This window comes from Vulpes vulpes, chromosome 12 (genome assembly GCF_048418805.1).
Source record: "Vulpes vulpes isolate BD-2025 chromosome 12, VulVul3, whole genome shotgun sequence".
Taxonomy (NCBI): Eukaryota; Metazoa; Chordata; class Mammalia; order Carnivora; family Canidae; genus Vulpes; species Vulpes vulpes.
In genome coordinates this window covers 51,512,208-51,529,424 of record NC_132791.1, presented here as the reverse complement: position 1 = coordinate 51,529,424, position 17,217 = coordinate 51,512,208, and the positions used below count along the sequence as shown (strand labels likewise).

Below are 17,217 nucleotides of genomic sequence, written 5' to 3'. Positions count from 1 at the left end.
CCACCCAGGGATCCCCGGGGAAATGTAATTTAAACTTATATGCAGAGGAATTTGGAAATTAGTCATGTCTTTTTAGGGAAAAGATTCTCAGCTTGTGATCCTCTTGTCCATAATGCTTCTTTGGCTCACATCAGATATGTGGTATTTGTCTAGTTAGAGGACTTTCCTTAAAAACAGAACAGAAATGATGGGCTCTTAGGTATAATTGTGGGTAGAGGTGTTGATGTTGGTTCAACTCTGCTGCCTGGAGAAGCGTGGATACTAGTAGACCTCTGTCAAAGAGTAGTCATCTAGCCTAGGAATTCAGGAGGAATTTACTAATGTAATTATAAATCCTAGTTCTGCAAAAGAAAACTGTTTTGTACCTTGCTTCATTTAACAGTATATTTTTGAAGATAGTATCATATAATTAGCTAAAAGCTATCTTATTTTTCCACATGGCTGTTTGGGATACTACGGTAATTGCCAAAAATGAAGACTTAAGAACTTTTTTGTAAGGCTCTGGAATGTTATGGTTCTGTGAGCACAGCTTTTGAGGGTAATGTTTAGAAGTGAGCATGCTACCTCACAGGTTGTGTATTTATTACCAACAGCTAAAGGGGCACTAATTTAGCCTACAGTACAGTAGAGCCAGCTGCTCATTTGGTACCTTGTGGGCATTGTCTCAGGTGCCTCGGAGAAGCCAGTTTTAAGAGAAAAGTGGGATAGTCTTGGCATGAATTATTGGAGATAATTCTCTACAGTGGATCAATTAGAAGGCAGGTAGAGTAGTGGCCTGGGATTGGTGGGGGTTGTGTCTGTCCCCAGACACCCATACTAAACTGCTTAGGTGTTGGTCCTCAGGTAAGGTCTTTAGTCTGGCTCTTCAAGGACACAGGAATCACCTCCTTGCCTCATATGCTCACCAACAGATTGCCATTTCCACTGGAAATCTTTCTATGAGGATACTTACTTAGAGAAACAGTTTTCAGTAGGTTTCTGATTTTTCATCCTCGTGAGGGTGAATTTCTTTGGTCTTCAGTGGTTCTTCTCATAGGTTTGGAAAGGATCTTCCTGTCTAGGCCCCAGACATTGTAAAGTTAAAGTGTTGGTGATGATAATAATCAGTAGCATTCACTGAGCGTCTCATAGAATGCCTGGCACATACTCCATTTTTACATAATAGGAAACTGAGGATCACTTCAAATGTTAAGTGATTTCTCTGAAATCAGATAGCTAGTGAATAGCAGCACTAGGATTTCTTTCTTTTTTCTTTCTTTCTTTCTTTCTTTCTTTCTTTCTTTCTTTCTTTCTTTCCTCCCTTTCCTTTCCTTTCCTTTCCTTTCCTTTCCTTTCTTTCTTTCTTTCTTTTCTTTTCTTTTCTTTTCTTTTCTTTTCTTTTCTTTTCTTTTCTTTTCTTTTCTTTTCTTTTTTTTCTTTTAGCACTAGGATTTCAATCTAGGTCTCTGACCCTAACATTTCTGCACTAGACCAACATGCTCAAAATATGAATGACACTTCGGAGAAAAAAAGCATGGATCAAATACATCTTTGGTTGGGTCTGTTCCTCACAATTCTCATGTTGCTAGTCCAGAGTATTCTTCTGTTGCCGGCAAATTAGTATCTGATGTTCCCTTTGCAGTGGCTAGAACAGTTAACAGTGTTTCCATGAGAAAGTCATGGTGAGTCATGTAATATTCTGGGGCAAAGAATGCCTTTTCTTGGTGCACCAGGCAGTGTTTATGTGGTTGATCAGTCACAACACCATGGGAAGGTCCCGTCCTGTGACATGTGCGTGCTTGGCAATGATCTTGCCGTGCATTTTGCTTAATAATTTTCATTATTTTTAATTAAAGTTGAAGAAGTGCAGACTCTAGCTGAAATTAAGGTAGGTTGTATTGCCGGAATCTGGTAATTACCTTAATTGATCACAAGATAGTTTCCTTGATCACCAATTAGACTAAATTGCCGATCATGTTTCAAGACGTGAAGAAATGCCCAAACTGATTTATGTAATAGTGTTTTCATTTCTAATCAGACGTAAATATCCTTTCCTTCCATAGCAATTGTGTTTTCTAAAAGAAGAGTTGTAGGCCTACAAACATAAAGGTGATTCATAAACAATAGAGTTCTAATTCATTGAATTAGTAAAGGAAGTATTTAGAGGCTTAATGGAGATTGTACTGGGGAAATTACTTTGGAGTCGCTGGTGCTCATTTTCTTAGTGGGAGATATGTTCTTTTTTAGGGCATAATTACAATAGTCTATAATCAAAATATAAAAGGCAGCAGATTTAAAGAACATCTATCAAAGAGAATTGCTCTGGGTAATGAAAGATTTGTATTGTAAATATGTGCTAGAAGTTAAGTCTTAGAACTTTAATAAATTGTACATGTTACTTGGGCTGAAGCTGCGTTTTACATTCAGGGTACTTCTGTTAAACATTTCACAGATTGATACAGGGTTTTTGTTTTGGTTTTGTGCATCTGATAGTCTTTCATATTTTCATGGAATAAAATGGAACAAAAGGAACTTTAAGAAAAATTAAAGTTCCCTAGGAATACTTGATTTGGGGTTCATGGAAAAATCTTTTAATTGCTGATGGTTTGGAGATTTCCAAATGACAAACTTCATTGGGCCCAATTTACCGTGATTGTTGTGCTTACATTCCTTAATATGGCAGAGTGACTTAAAAAGTCATACTTCATCATGCATTCATTGACTTGTTCATAAAATGTTTGTAATTTGCAAAAGAGGAAAGACTGAAACTATTATCAGCCATTATATGTTATTTGTTGGCCATATGTTTGTTTGAAATGGCCATAGCTCAATAGAATATGGCTCATGGATAAACTATGTTGTAAATTGGCACTAAAAACCCACCCAAACAGGTAGGCATATGTTAAGAAGCTAACATGAGCCAAAATATTTTAATATGAACCAGGTTACATATGTTGCACTATCTCAGTTCCCTTTAGAGTGAGATCTTCATTTGCATGACGTCTTCATTTTTCCCCAAACTAATTTTTAAAAGTAGACCAGGTATCTATGTGGCACAAATTCAGAGGCACCAAAGACATAGTAAGTCTTTTCTGGTCCTTTCTCCTCAGCCACCCAGTTTCCCCTCTCCACCGCTGTCATTCACAGTTACCAATCTCTCATGTATGGTTGCAGAGGTATTCATGCATATAGTTTCCTCTCCTTTGTACAATTCACAGACTATTGTTATGCATTTGGTTTTCATGTAGTAATGTATCTTGGAGGTTTTTCTATGTCAACAGATAGTTTCTTCATTCCTCTTAATGGCTGCATAGTATTCCTGTGTGTAAATGGACCATCCTATATATAATCAGTTTCTTGCTGATGGACCTTTAGCTTTTTAAAACCTGTAACTCTTAGAGGCTGTGCTGCAGTGACCATTACCCCCCCCCTTTTTAAGCCATTTATTTATTTTAGAGAGAGACAGAGTGGGAGGAGAGGCAGAGAGAGAGGGAGAGGCAGAGAATCCCAGGCAGACCCTGTGCTGAGCATGGAGCCCCACATGGAGCTTGATCTCAGGACCCTGAGATCATGACCTGAGATGAAACCAAGAGTTGGAGGCTGAACCAACTGTGCCACCCTGGCGCCCTGCAGTTACAATTCTTCCAAGTTATATATAAGTGTTCCTGCAGGATTAATTCCTAGAAGTGCAGTTATTTAGCTGAAAGGCATAGGCATTTTTAATTTTGGTGGATATTGTCAGATTCTCTTCCAGAGTGATGATATATTAGTTAATATTCACCAGCATCGTGTGAGTGCCTTTTCTCCTGTATGCTCATCAACAGAATTTTTTTTTTTTTAGATTTTATTTATTTATTCATGAGAGGCAGAGACATAGGCAGAGGGAGAAGTAGGTTTCCTGCAGGGAGCCTGATGCAGGACTCAGTCCCAGAACCCCAGGATCACGCCCTGAGACAAAGGCAGACGCTCAACCACTGAGCCACCCAGGCCTCCCTCATCAACAGAATATTATCATACATTTTGATCTTTATCAAACTGGTAAGTTTAACTTAGTTCCCACCCCCTGCAGCTTTACTGAGATATAGTTGATGTAAAAGTTAGTATTAATTTGTGCTTCTCTGAACATGTATGAGTCTGAACAGTTTTTATGTTTAGGAACCATTTGCTTCCTTTGTTACCTGTTATGTCCTTTGCTTATTTAAAAAACTGGTGGTTAATCTTTTTCTCATTAATTTGTAGGAGTTCTTTTTTTTTTTTTTTGTAGGAGTTTTTTATATGCTAAGGAAATATGTACTGCAAACCTGGCTTGTTTATCTTTTAATTTCATTTGTTGGTTTTTATTGCCATATAGAAAAAAAATTTTTAATGTAGTAAGATTTACCTGTTTTTTTTAGGAATGGTTTAAAGTTTTCTGCCAATAGAATTCATATATTTCTTGTTAAGTTTACTCCTAGGTGATTTTTGGTGCCACTTTAGATGGGATCTTTTCTTCCAATATATTTTCTAGTTGTTTGTATAAAAGATCTTTTTTTTGGCTTGTTTTATTCTTGACTTTAATGGGAATCTTTTAGTGTTTTTCCATTTAAGAATAATATAACCTTTTAGACCGAGAACATAGTCTATTAAAGAAGGGTCCAATTTGGGTTCTTCCTAACTGCTGCTATTATGAACAAACAGTGATACATTATCCATGTAGCCAATTTTGGTATATATATTTTAATGCTGTGGTTACATGCTCCTATATACCCTTCAAATATAAAGCAATTTTTGTACTCATTACTTGTTATAAATAAAACCATTGATAACCACAAAAAGAGAGGCCCATATATTCTTAATTCATTAAGAATTTTAATACATAAGAAATACTGAATTTATCAAATATCTTTTCATAATTTATGGAAATCACATGATTTCCCTCTACATTTATTAATATGGTAAATTATATGAGTATATTCCTTATATTGAACGTTCCTTGCATTCTTAGAATAAATCCCATTTGCTCATGGTTCTTTGTTCTTTTAGTATATTGCTAGGTTTTATTTATTAAGATTTCACTTAATATCAGATCAACTTGTACTTTCATTGTTATATGCTATCTTTGTGAGAATTTGGGCATAGTGTTATGGTGGTTTATAAAACTAATTTGAAGATGTCCTTCTTCTGTGCTCTGAAACAGTTTAATTAGTATTAGAGTTAACTCTGCCTTCAAGGTTTTATAGAATGTCTCTGTGAAATGGCTAGAACTGTCATTTTTTGGTGTTATTCTTGTTTATATGTTTTTTTTCTTCTGGGGTCAGTTTTGATATTTTTTGGGGGTAATTTTTATTGGAGAACTGTTTTACCTATGTTTTCTAATTTCTTTGTATAAATACTTGAATTTGTTTAAAATTTATTTTTTTGTATGTTTTGAAATTTCCTTTATCTGTAGTTACTTCTCTATTCTCATTTCCCTTTTTTTTTTTTAGATTTTATTTATTTATTCATGAATGAGAGAAACAGAGAGAGAGAGAGAGAGAGAGACAGAGAGAGAGACAGAGACACAAGCAGAGGGAGAAGCAGGCCACATGCAGGGAGCCTGACATGGGACTCCATCCTGTGTCTCCAGGATCACGCCCTGGGCTGAGGGTAGTGCTAAACCACTGAGCCACCCGGCTGCCCCTGTTTTATTTATCTATACTTTTTCTCCATATCTTTTTGTTTGTCTTTAAATGAAGTAGCCAGTTTTCTAATACATAATTGTTTCAGCTTTTGGATTTATAAGTTCTGCCATTTTTTTCTTTGCTGTTCATTTACATTTGCTGCTCTCTTTATTTTATTTTATTTTATTTTTTAAAGATTTATTTATTTATTTATGATAGACATAGAGAGAAGAGAGAGAGAGAGAGGCAGAGACACAGGAGGAGGGAGAAGCAGGCTCCATGCCGAGAGCCCGACGCGGGACTCGATCCCGGGACTCCAGGATCACGCCCTGGGCCAAAGGCAGGCGCCAAACCGCTGCGCCACCCAGGGATCCCCTGCTCTCTTTATTTATATTCATTCTTGTTTTCCTCCCCAAGTTTATTTTTTAAATTTATTTTCTTATAAGTTCTTAATTTAAATATTTAAAGGTGTTTATTCTGATTACTGTTTTACTTGTGTCCTATATATAGTGCATACATTAATAATTTCTATTAAGTTTCTGTTTTGATTTCTTCTCTGAATCAAGACTTTATTTTTTTAATTTTTAATTTTTTTAATTTTTATTTATTTATGATAGTCACACACACAGAGAGAGAGAGGCAGAGACACAGGCAGAGGGAGAAGCAGGCTCCATGCACCAGGAGCCCGACGTGGGATTCGATCCCAGGTCTCCAGGATTGTGCCCTGGGCCAAAGGCAGGCGCCAAACCACTGGGCCACCCAGGGATCCCTGAATCAAGACTTTAAAAGAATTTAAAAACATTTCCAGATAGTACTTATGCTACTTCTGCCTTCTCATTTTGTTTTTAATTTTATCAGAGAATGTTGTCAGCACTATTTCTACTTTTTGGAATTGATTGAGATTTCCTTTGTGGAACAGTGTATGTTCAATTTCTGTGAATTATTTTTTTAAGATTCTATTTATTTATTCATGAGAGAGAGGCAGAGACATAGGCAGAGGGAGAAGCAGGCTTTCTGGACGGAGCCTGATGGATCCTAGATCCCAGGATCACGCCCTGAGCTGAAGGCAGATGCTTAACCACTGAGCCACCCAAGCATCCCAATTTCTGTGAATGTTAAGTAGATATTTTAAAAGATATATTCTCATTGTTTAGAGTTGAAAGTATACTGTTTAGATCTACTTTATTTTTTATTTATTTTTATTTTTTTGTGGACTAGATCTACTTTTTAAATGATATATTTGGAAGTAGTTCATCTTCCTTTTGTTTGGTTATTGTGCTGTGGGTTAGGAAATAGTAAAGTTTCCACTACAGATGTTTCTGTTTGTCTTGTATTTCTTGCCATTTCTGCCTCATTGATTTTGATGCTGTGTTACTTGTAGTATAGCATCACAATTTTTCAATCTTCAGGGCAGCCCGGTGGCTCAACGGTTTAGCACCGCTTTCAGCCCAGGGCGTGATCCCAGATCTCCCCTGGATCAAGTCCCATGTCAGGCTCCCTGCATGGAACCTGCTTCTCCCTCTGCCTGTGTCTCTGCCTCTGCCTCTGTCTCTCTCTCTCTCTCTCTCCTCTGTGTGTGTGTGTGTGTCTCTCATGCATAAATAAATAAAATCTTTAAAAAAAATTATTCAAGGGCAGCCCCGGTGGCACAGCGGTTTAGCGCCGCCTGCAGCCCAGGGCGTGATCCTGGAGACCCTGGATCGAGTCCCACGTCGGGCTCTCTGCATGGAGCCTGCTTCTTTCTCTGCCTGTGTCTCTGCTACTCTCTCTCTCTGCATCTCTATGAATGAATAAATAAATAAAATCTTAAAAAAAATTATTCAATCTTCATTGTGGATATACTTCATCATAAGTTAAGCATTTTTTTTTACATTTTTAAAAAGATTTTATTTACTTATGCATGAGAGACATAGAGAGAGAGAGAGGCAGAGACACAGGCAGAGGGAGAAGCAGGCTCCACACAGGGAGCCCGACGTGGGACTCGATGCTGGGTCTCTAGGATCAGGCCCTAGGCTGAACGTGGCACTAAACCATTGAGCCAGCCAGGTGCCCCAAGTTTTCTGTTTTTTAATTAGTTGTATTTAATTAGTTGTAAATGGCTCTTTACATTTATTGGTTGGAAAGATGTTTGGTCTTATAAAATATGATGCAACCAATATACTTTTTTTTGCCATTAATTAATTATTTAATTTTTAAAGATTTTATTTATTTATTCATGAGAGACACAGAGAGAGGCAGAGACATAGGCAGAGGGCTTGCTACAGGGAGCCTGATGCAGGTCTCAATTCCGGGGTCCCTGAATCACACCCTGAGCGAAAGGCAGACATCTGTTCAACCACTGAACTACTCAGGCATCCCTTTTGCCCTTAATTTAAATCATAATATGGATTGTATTTTCTTTGCTTCGTTTTACTTGTGTTTTCTTTCACTTAATTGTGAATTTTTCCATTACTATTTTTATTCTTATGGATACTGTTATACCTATGATTTTATTTTATTTTATTTTTTTAAAAGATTTTATTTATTTTTTCATGACAGATGCACAGAGAGAGAGGCAGAGACACAGGCAGAGGGAGAAGCAGGCCCCATGCAGGGAGCCCGATGTGGGACTCGATCCCGGGACTCCAGGATCGTGCTCTGGGCCAAAGGCAGGAGCTAAACCACTGAGCCACCCAGGGATCCCCTACCTATAATTTTAAATAGCAGACATAATCCTCTACTTCTTTAGATAGCATTTATTTATTATTTATTTTTATTTTTTAAAAGATTTTATTTGGGATGCCTGAGTGGCTCAGTGGTTGAGCATCTGCCTTCGGCTCAGGCGTGATCCTGGAGTTCTGGAGTTCTGGGATTGAGTTCTACAATGGGCTCCTGCAAGGAGCCTGTTTATCCCTCTGCCTATGTCTCTGCTTCTCTCTCTGTGGTTCTCATGAACCACAGGGTGGGGAGAGTGCACATATACAAGCAAGGGGACTAGCAGGCAGACGGAGAGGGAGAAGCAGGCTCCCCACTGAGCAGAGAGCCCAATGATGGGACTTGATCCCAGGACCCTGGGATTATGACCTGAGCTGTAGATAGATGCTTAACCAACCTAGCCACCCAGTCTCCCCATATATAGCATTTCTCTAGATAGTGGTCTCCCCACTAAGCAGTATCAAAACTAAACTTCTCCTTTCTCCTACTTTCCCTTCACCATGCAGTTTTGTTACATTTTATTTTTAGTTCTAGTGCTTAGTTTTATACCTTGATATATGCTTGTGATCTCTCAGCTTTCAGGCTTTTTACACTTTCATCTGTCTTCCCTATTTCTTCTCTTTTTTCTCCATATCTTTTAACAGCTTATAACATTTGCATTCCATTCCATGACTACAATCCCCACAATTGTTTTAAATATATTCCTAGAGCTGAGTGAATTAGTTGCTCACTGCTGATGTGACTCTTCAAATTCACTAACCTAAATAGGATATCTAGAAATGGTTAAATTTTTGCAATCTATAGGTTTAAATCTTTTATTTCTGGAAAATTTTTTAGAATTACATCTCTCATTTCTTTCCGTGTTTATAGTTCTCTTTTTTACAATTAAAAAAATATTTATTCATGAGAGACACACAGAGGCAGAGATACAGGCAAAGGGAGAAGCAGGCTCCCTGTGGAGAACTCAATGTGGGATTTGATCACAGGATCACAACCTGAGCTGAAGGCAAATGCTCAACCACTGAGCCACCCAGGAGGCCCTTTTTCACAAAATTTATCTATATGTTAGATCTACTTTGTCTTCTGTACTTATTTTCTAATTCTTATAAACTCTTGCTGACTTCAGTTTCATTTTTTCCACTTTTTTAGTCCTGTCATCTAAGCTTCTTATTGGGTTGTTATTGGTATATATTCTGCCTTGGGCTTTTTGCAGTTTTTATTGGTGGAATGGTTTTAGAAAGCCTAGACTTTTAGCTAGCTCAAGGCCTGTAGGTTCCAACTGGCATCCTGGGAACAAGTAGCTAGGGCTTTAAAAAGAAATTGTAGAAAAAAAAGGACAGATGCTTTTCACCATCTGCCAGTTTAGCTCTTTAGTCATATTCCTTCTTTATTAATAACAGATAATCAAAATTCCCTTTTGAGGTTCTGCTTTTTTTCTTCTCCTCTCCACTCATTTCACTTCCTTGCAGAAATCCTTTTACTTTAATTTGAATGTGTATTGTTGTGAATGTTTTTAATTTATGGATTTAAAAATATAAATATTTGGGGGATTATTTGGTTCTGTTACATGGAAGAAGGATTTTGAAATTGTCTCCTTGCTCCTGGAGCAGGAGCAAGTGTTCTTTCCCTAGGGAAAAATTAGGAGTAGATCCTGTTTATCAGGCTTTGTGTTATTTTATTAAATGCAAATATTAGGTGATAGTTGAAGGGAAACATATAAAGCTGAGGAATACACAAATTTGGAAGATCTTTGGAAGTGTCTTTTTTTTTTCTTTTCACATTGTATGTAGATATGGTAGAAAGTTTTTCTTTGATCAATGTACTTCTTAGAATCTGGGTGTTCTCTCTCTATCTCTGTCTCTCTCTTTTTTTTAAGTAGGCTCCACTCGTGTGGAGCCCATTGTGAAGCTCAAAGTCAGGACTGAAAAATTGAGACCTGAGCTGAGATCAGAAGTTGGATGTTTAACTGACTGAGCCACCAGGTGCCCCAATGAGCTTTTTCTTTGAAGTCATTTCTGTGCTAAAATAGATTGTGCTACCATGCTGATGGCATGCTGGTAATCAAAGATTTGAGGAGGACTTCTATGTTCAAATCATCCCTTGATCCACTTGGTTCTTGGAAGTTCTTAGGGATGCTAAACATCACTTTGGACCTTAAAGATAATAGTTCAAAGAAATGATGGCCACAGGGCTAAGAACTTGAATGGTGACTGACTTTACCCAACTAGTATCTTGTCATTAGGCTGTTTTCCCTGGTCAGTGTGCATCAGGGGATTACCCTATAGTGTGTTATCTATTTCCTTGTGTGTGGGTTACAGTCTCTATTTATGGCATGTGGGAAAAGGAAAGCGCTATTCTTCTGGGAGACAACAACTGAAATCTTAGATTCTTAAGGCCGTGGGAGGGCTTTTCACCTATCATTACATTTTATAAAGTTTATCATGTGCAGTTTGGCCAGAGCAGTCTGGGGTAGCAGTATCTGCCATTATTGATCTCTTGCCCAGTGCCAAGTGCTGTGCTAGGTACTTTTATATCCTATATCTCATTTTTATTTTTAAAAAGATTTTATTTATTTATTCATGAGAGATAGAGAGGCAGAGACACAGGCAGAGGGAGAAGCAGGCTTCACACAAGGAGCCCGACGCGGGACTCCATCCCGGGTCTCCAGGATCAGGCCCCGGGCTGAAGGTGGTGCTAAACTGCTGAGCCATCCGGGCTGCCTGTATCTCATTTTTAATTAGGGTGATTATGTGAGCTTTTTATTATTATCTTCAATTTACTGATTAGAGAACTGAGGCTCACATGACAGGTTGTAGAGATGGAATTTAAATTCAGGTCTCCCTGGCTCAAAAGCCTATTGCCTTTTTTTTTTTTTAAAGATTGATTGATTGATTTAATTATTATTTATGATAGACACACAGAGAGAGAGAGGGAGAGAGAGAGGCAGAGACACAGGAGGAGGGAGAAGCAGGCTCCATGCCGGGAGCCCGATGCGGGACTCGATCCCGGGACTCCAGGATCGCGCCCTGGGCCAAAGGCAGGCGCCAAACCGCTGAGCCACCCAGGGATTCGCAAAAGCCTATGCCCTTAATGACTGTGTTACTATTTCTCAGGGATTGTGGTTAACTTTTTTGAAAGTTTTTGTGTGTGTGTATGTGGACATATTTTAATTTTATTTAAATTCATTTAATTAACATATAATGTATTATTGATTTTAGAGGTAGAGTTCAGCGATGCATCAGCCTTATATAACACTGAAGGCTCATGTGCCTTCAATGTCCATCACCCAGTTACCCGATCCCCCTTTACCCTCCTTCCCTCCAGTGACCCTCAGTTTGTTTCCTACGATTAGGAGTTTCTTATGGTTTGTCTCCTCTCTTATTTTGTCTTGTTTTGTTTTTCCCTCCCTTCCTCTATGATCCTCTGTTGTGTTTCTTAAATTTCACATGAGTGAGATCATATGATAATTGTCTTTCTCTGATTGACTTATTTTGCTTAGCATGATATCCTCTACTTCCATCCACATCATTGCATATGGCAAGATTTCATTTTTTTGAAGGCTGAGTATAGTATTCCTCTGTATATATATACTGCATCTTCTTTGTCCATTCATCTGCTGATGGACATCTGGGCCCTTTCCATAGTTTGCTTTGCTGCTGTAAGTGTTGGGGTGCAGGTGCCCCTTTGGATCCCTCATTTGTATCCTTTAGGTAAATCCTAGTGGTGCAATCTGGTTCATAGAATAGCTCTATTTTTAACTTTTTGAGGAATCTCTATACTGTTTCTAGAGTGGCTGTACCAACTTGCATTTCCACCAGCAGTATACGAGGGTTCCCTTTCTCTACGTCCTTTCTAACATTTTTGTTTCTTGACTTGTTCTTTTAGCCATTCTGACTGGTATGAGGTGGTATATCACTATGGTTTTGATTTCTATTCCCCTGATGTTGAGTGAAGTTGAGCATTTTTTTCATGTGTCTCTTAACCATTTGTAGTCTTCTTTGGCTCGTGTCTTCTGGCTCATTTTTGATTGGATTATTTGTTCTTTGGGTGTTGAGTTTGATAAGTTCTTTATAGATTTGGATACTAACCCTTGATCTGATATGTCATTTGCAAATATCTTCTCCCATCCTGTTGGTTGTCTTTTGGTTTTGTTGACTGTTTCCTTTGCTGTGCAAAAGCTTTTATCTTGATGAGGTCCCAATAGTTCATTTTTGCTTTTGTTTCCCTTGCCTTTGGAGATGTGTCTAGTAAGAAATTGCTGCGGCTGAGATCACAAAGTTACTGCCTGTGCAAAATCCTCTAGGGATTTGATGAATTCTTGTCTCACATTTATGTCTTTCATCCATTTTAAGTCTATTTTTATGTATGGTGTGAAGAAATGGTCCAGTTTCATTTTTCTGTGTGTGGCTGTCCAGTTTTCCCAACACCATTTGTTGAAGAGGCTGTTTTTTTTTGTTGTTGTTTGTTTGTTTGTTTGTTTTGCCATTAGATATTCTTTCCTGCTTTGTTGAAGATTAGTTGACCATTGAGTTGAGGGTCCATTTCTGGGTTCTCTTTTCTGTTCTATTGATCTATGTGTCTGTTTTTGTGCTAGTATGAAAGTCTTTTAAAGCTAAATAAGAATAATGCTTTATAGGCAAACAGACTAAAAAATTCTCGTACATCATTTAACGCAGGTTAACTCTGTATTTGGATAATTAAAACAGACTTTGCACATTTGACAGAATCTGGAGAATCAGATTATGAGATTAAGAGGTAGGAGAGTGAATATTTTTTTTTCCACTGATAATTCCATGAGTGATTAGATGGATTTTGCTTGAATTTTCTTCCTGACAGGGAAAACCTTCAGGTCTTTAATTAAAGGCCAAAATGGAAGCCTTTATCTGGAATACAATTTTTCTGACATAGGAACCATTTTGAGTAACATAGAATGGTTTAAAATAGCATCTTCCATACTTCGCACATTTACTTGGAAATGTGCTCTTAATGTCAATTTGGTGATCCAAAAAGCATAGCTCAGCTAGCATCAGATCAGTTTTTCTGGATTGGGGTAATGTAGTTAAATATTTATTTATGTGGCTACAATGAGTACTGCCCTGTGAATTCCACTGTAAATTTGTAGTTAATATACCATTACCTTAGAGTCTTACCAAATATTTCTGCCTTTGGACACATTAGAGACAGACTCTCCTATTGTTTGCATTTGCCTTCATAAAAACTGGAAAGCAAGCAAAAGAAAAGTTTTTTGTCCTTTCAGGACAAGTTTACCTTCTTCTTAGCAAAATTAGGTTTGCACTTTCCCTGTGGAACAAAGACAGAGCCCTACAGGGCCACTGTTACTCATGTGCCTAAATCTGCCATCCTCTGCCCTGAGGAAGAACGTGTTCTGTTCCACATGGCATTGCTGAGCAATCACAAGAAGACCCAGAGCAGGCAAGCCAGACTTCCCTGTCTCACTTTACATGTCAAAAAAAGTCTTTTATCCCATCCTGCCCTGTCTGGGAGATAGGATGGGGAAGGTGTTCAGTTCTGCCAGCGCTTTTACTGAAGACAAACTTGGAAGATATTTTTCCATAGTTTTGGGATTGATGCCTTAGTTAGCAACCTATTCACCAAACACAATGGAGTTGTGACCCAAGAAAAGTAGCCCCGAAGCTTTGGGGCCAGGTAGTGAGATCCAGGGTACTTGGTTGAAGGGAAATTACTCCTGTGCTATTTTGGCGAGTCTTGTCCTGAGGACAATTAAATAGTCCAGACAGGTCACTGGGTGAGACCAATTTCCTGGTTTGTTTATTTGAGCCTGATTGTTTTTCAACATTGAGCCAGCAGGTCATGTTCCTGCTACACTGTTACCCCAACTCTGTGGAGAGCAATCCCTTTCATTTCTGATTTCTGCAGGCTTCCCTAAGGATCCTAGCCTTGTCTTTATCGGGCTGGATTGCTCTGGTCTCGCTCGGGCAGGTCCAGAGTAGAAGGCAGTGCCACTAATCAGTTTCAGCTTCATTTTATGCAGGCATTTGGCTTTATGTCCCGAGTCGCCTTGCAAGCAGAGAAGATGAATCATCACCCGGAATGGTTCAATGTGTACAACAAGGTAACTGAATTGCCTTATTTGGGGATCACCTTCACTGTGAAGTTTAAGAAATTTCATTCTTCCTTGTTATCCTGTGCAATGATGTGTCAAGTGTCATTGTGCTTAGGAAAGCATTCTTTTATTCTTTTGCTGTGAATCCCTGTGTATTATTGCAAATTAGTAACAAATTCTCAGATCTACTCAAGAGAGCAGTGACAAAACTCTTTTATTTTCATGCTTGTCTTCTACTGAAACTAATGTGAGTGAGTTCAGCCAAATAAGGCTTCTGAATTAAAGTTGAAAATCAGCCATGCAGATACATTTTAAACTCTCCTAAGGTAAATATTTGAATGTAATGTAGCAAATAAGAGAGATATGGCCTTATTATCTTACTGAAATAACTACTCAAGAACTGTGCTTTAAAAATAACCGTTAAATTCTACATTCTAAGTGGGAACTGACCTTTAGCCTGACAAAGAGCAGGCTAAAAAGAAAGATTTTAAGTAGTTTTGAAGGGGACTCAAAGTAAGAACAGTCATGCCCCCCCCCCATGTCCTTGCCTTTATGGTCATGCCATTTGAAGTATCTTATCTAGACTTCTGCATGATTCTCTTTTCTCTCTCTTTGAAAGAAAGAACATTTTCTGATGTACTTGTGATTTATTGGAATAATTCAGAATACGCAGGTACCATGATAAACCTTTCTTACCTAGTTGCCTCTCTCTGCCCATAATTTTACTTTTGCTTTTTAATTGATTTTTCAAGAAGCCACAGTCTGTTCCTCCACCCCCACCCCCATTTCCCTAATTTGGAAATGGGCTTTTCTGACCATTTTCTGTAGTTCCTAAGATACTACATTTAATACTTTGGTTTTTCTCAGTGGCCTTAAAATAGTTGTGTAATTAAAGTAATGGGAGTCAAAATGGAACCGTAGTCTGTCTCTTTTTTTTGAGGGACAAGATTACAGATCCCGGCAACTGGATTGCCCTTCACGTGAAAGGACATTTTTTTTATCTGTGGGCAGCTGCTGGGCTCAGCCTGAAGCCCACGGTGCCCCTGCAGGAGACTTGGTTTTGGAAATGCTGCACTTATTCATAATGTAGTGTTTTGTAAATTATTTAATCTCTGCACTGTGTGTTAGATGTGAATGTTGAATAATAAAATGACTTGTGAACCACCAAAAATGAGTAGCTCTAGCTTTTTAAAACTGCTTCTGTGTTTCTTAGGTGCAGATAACCCTAACCTCGCACGACTGTGGCGGACTGACCAAGAGAGATGTGAAACTGGCCACGTTTATTGACAAAGCAGCTGCTTCTGTGTGATTTCTTGGAAAATGCAAACCCTGTGTGTCTCTTAGCCATCATGTATTTGAAAGGCAGTTGACATAAACGAACTCGGTTGTCAATTTAACTTCACCTTTTGAACAGTCTTTTGTACAATCAGTGCTTAATTACAACATGATTAAACTTGGGCCTGAGGATTTCTCATTATTTCTAATCATATACATGAGGTAAACCAACTCAGGTAATTATTTTCACAATATTCACAGAGAGAAATAACATTCTTTTTTTTTTTTTAATTTTTATTTATTTATGATAGTCACACACACAGAGAGAAGGAGAGAGAGAGGCAGAGACACAGGCAGAGGGAGAAGCAGGCTCCATGCGCCGGGAGCCTGACGTGGGATTCGATCCCGGGTCTCCAGGATCGCGCCCTGGGCCAAAGGCAGGCGCCAAACCGCTGCGCCACTCAGGGATCCCGAGAAATAACATTCTTTTAAAAAATTTTTAATTTATTTAGTTTTTTAAAAAACATTTTATTTATTTATTTGATAGAGAGGGAGAGAGCGCATAAGCAGGGGGAGCAGCAGGCAAAGGGAGAGGGAGAAGCAGGCTCCCTGACTTGATACCAGGGTGCTGGGGTCATGACCTGAGTTGAAGGCAGACACTTAACCAACTGAGCCACCCAGGTGCCCAAGAAGTAACATTCTTAAAGACTGGAAATTGTGATGTGAGAGTATGCACACATTTTATAACCCAGAAGTTTAAGTGATTATGGTGACTTTACCAAGGCATTATGATGGAGAATAATTAGAAGTAGAAGAATGGTGAACTCTGTAGATAAAGGGTTGTAACCATATATAACAATCTTATGGTGCCGAAGTTGATTTGGATTGTAGCTATTTTAGTTACATAATTAGATTACAAAAGCCACAGAAATTGGGTAACAATACCTTGTGTTATATCCTGTTCAGAGAGGGAGTTGAAGGAGAAGACTAAGTGTCTTATCCATGGCCTCTGGCAACTTGGGGCATTATAAGGATTCACCGTCACAGTGACCAACTTGGCAGTTCATTATTTGACTTACTGCCTTAAGGGGGAACTAAGTGTCAGGGCACGTGGGTGGCTCAGTTGGTTAAGCCTCTGCCTGTGGCTCAGGTCATGATCCCAGGGTCCTGCGATAGAGCCCACATTGGGTTCCCCACTCAACCCAGAGCCTGCTTCTCCCTCTCCCCTGTCTATTCCTCCCCGTGCTTGTGCTCTCTCTCTCAAATAAATAAATAAGATTTTTTTAAAGGTCTTATTTATATATTTATGAGAGACACAGAGAGAGAGGCTGAGACATAGGCAGAGGGAGAAGCAGTCTCCCTGCAGGGATCCCAGTGCAGGACTCAATTCTGGGACCTCAGATCACGACCTGAGCCAAAGGCAGATACTCAACCACTGAGCCACCCAGGTGCCCCAGATCTTTTTTTTTTTTTTTTTTCTTTTTTTAAGGAGGAACTAAGGGTGGCTCAGCAGTTGAGCATCTGCATCAGGCTCCTGGTATGGAG

At 38.7% G+C, this 17,217-nt stretch overlaps 1 protein-coding gene across 3 annotated transcripts in view; it reads left to right on the top strand.

Annotated features, from left to right (window-relative positions):
• The window catches only part of PCBD2 (pterin-4 alpha-carbinolamine dehydratase 2), a 53,353-nt gene extending 37,498 nt beyond the window's left edge, over positions 1-15,855 (top strand). For 2 of the 3 annotated variants that reach the window (XM_072728574.1, XM_025994877.2), the window contains exons 3-4: positions 14,326-14,406; positions 15,611-15,855. In XM_072728574.1, coding sequence (XP_072584675.1) covers positions 14,326-14,406; positions 15,611-15,706 — 177 coding nt within the window. In that variant the 3' untranslated portion in view covers positions 15,707-15,855. Of the gene's footprint in view, positions 1-3,993; positions 4,018-14,325; positions 14,407-15,610 lie in introns of those variants that run through there. The other variant, XM_025994879.2, reaches the window with a different exon arrangement.
• Positions 15,856-17,217: the final 1,362 nt, after the last annotated feature.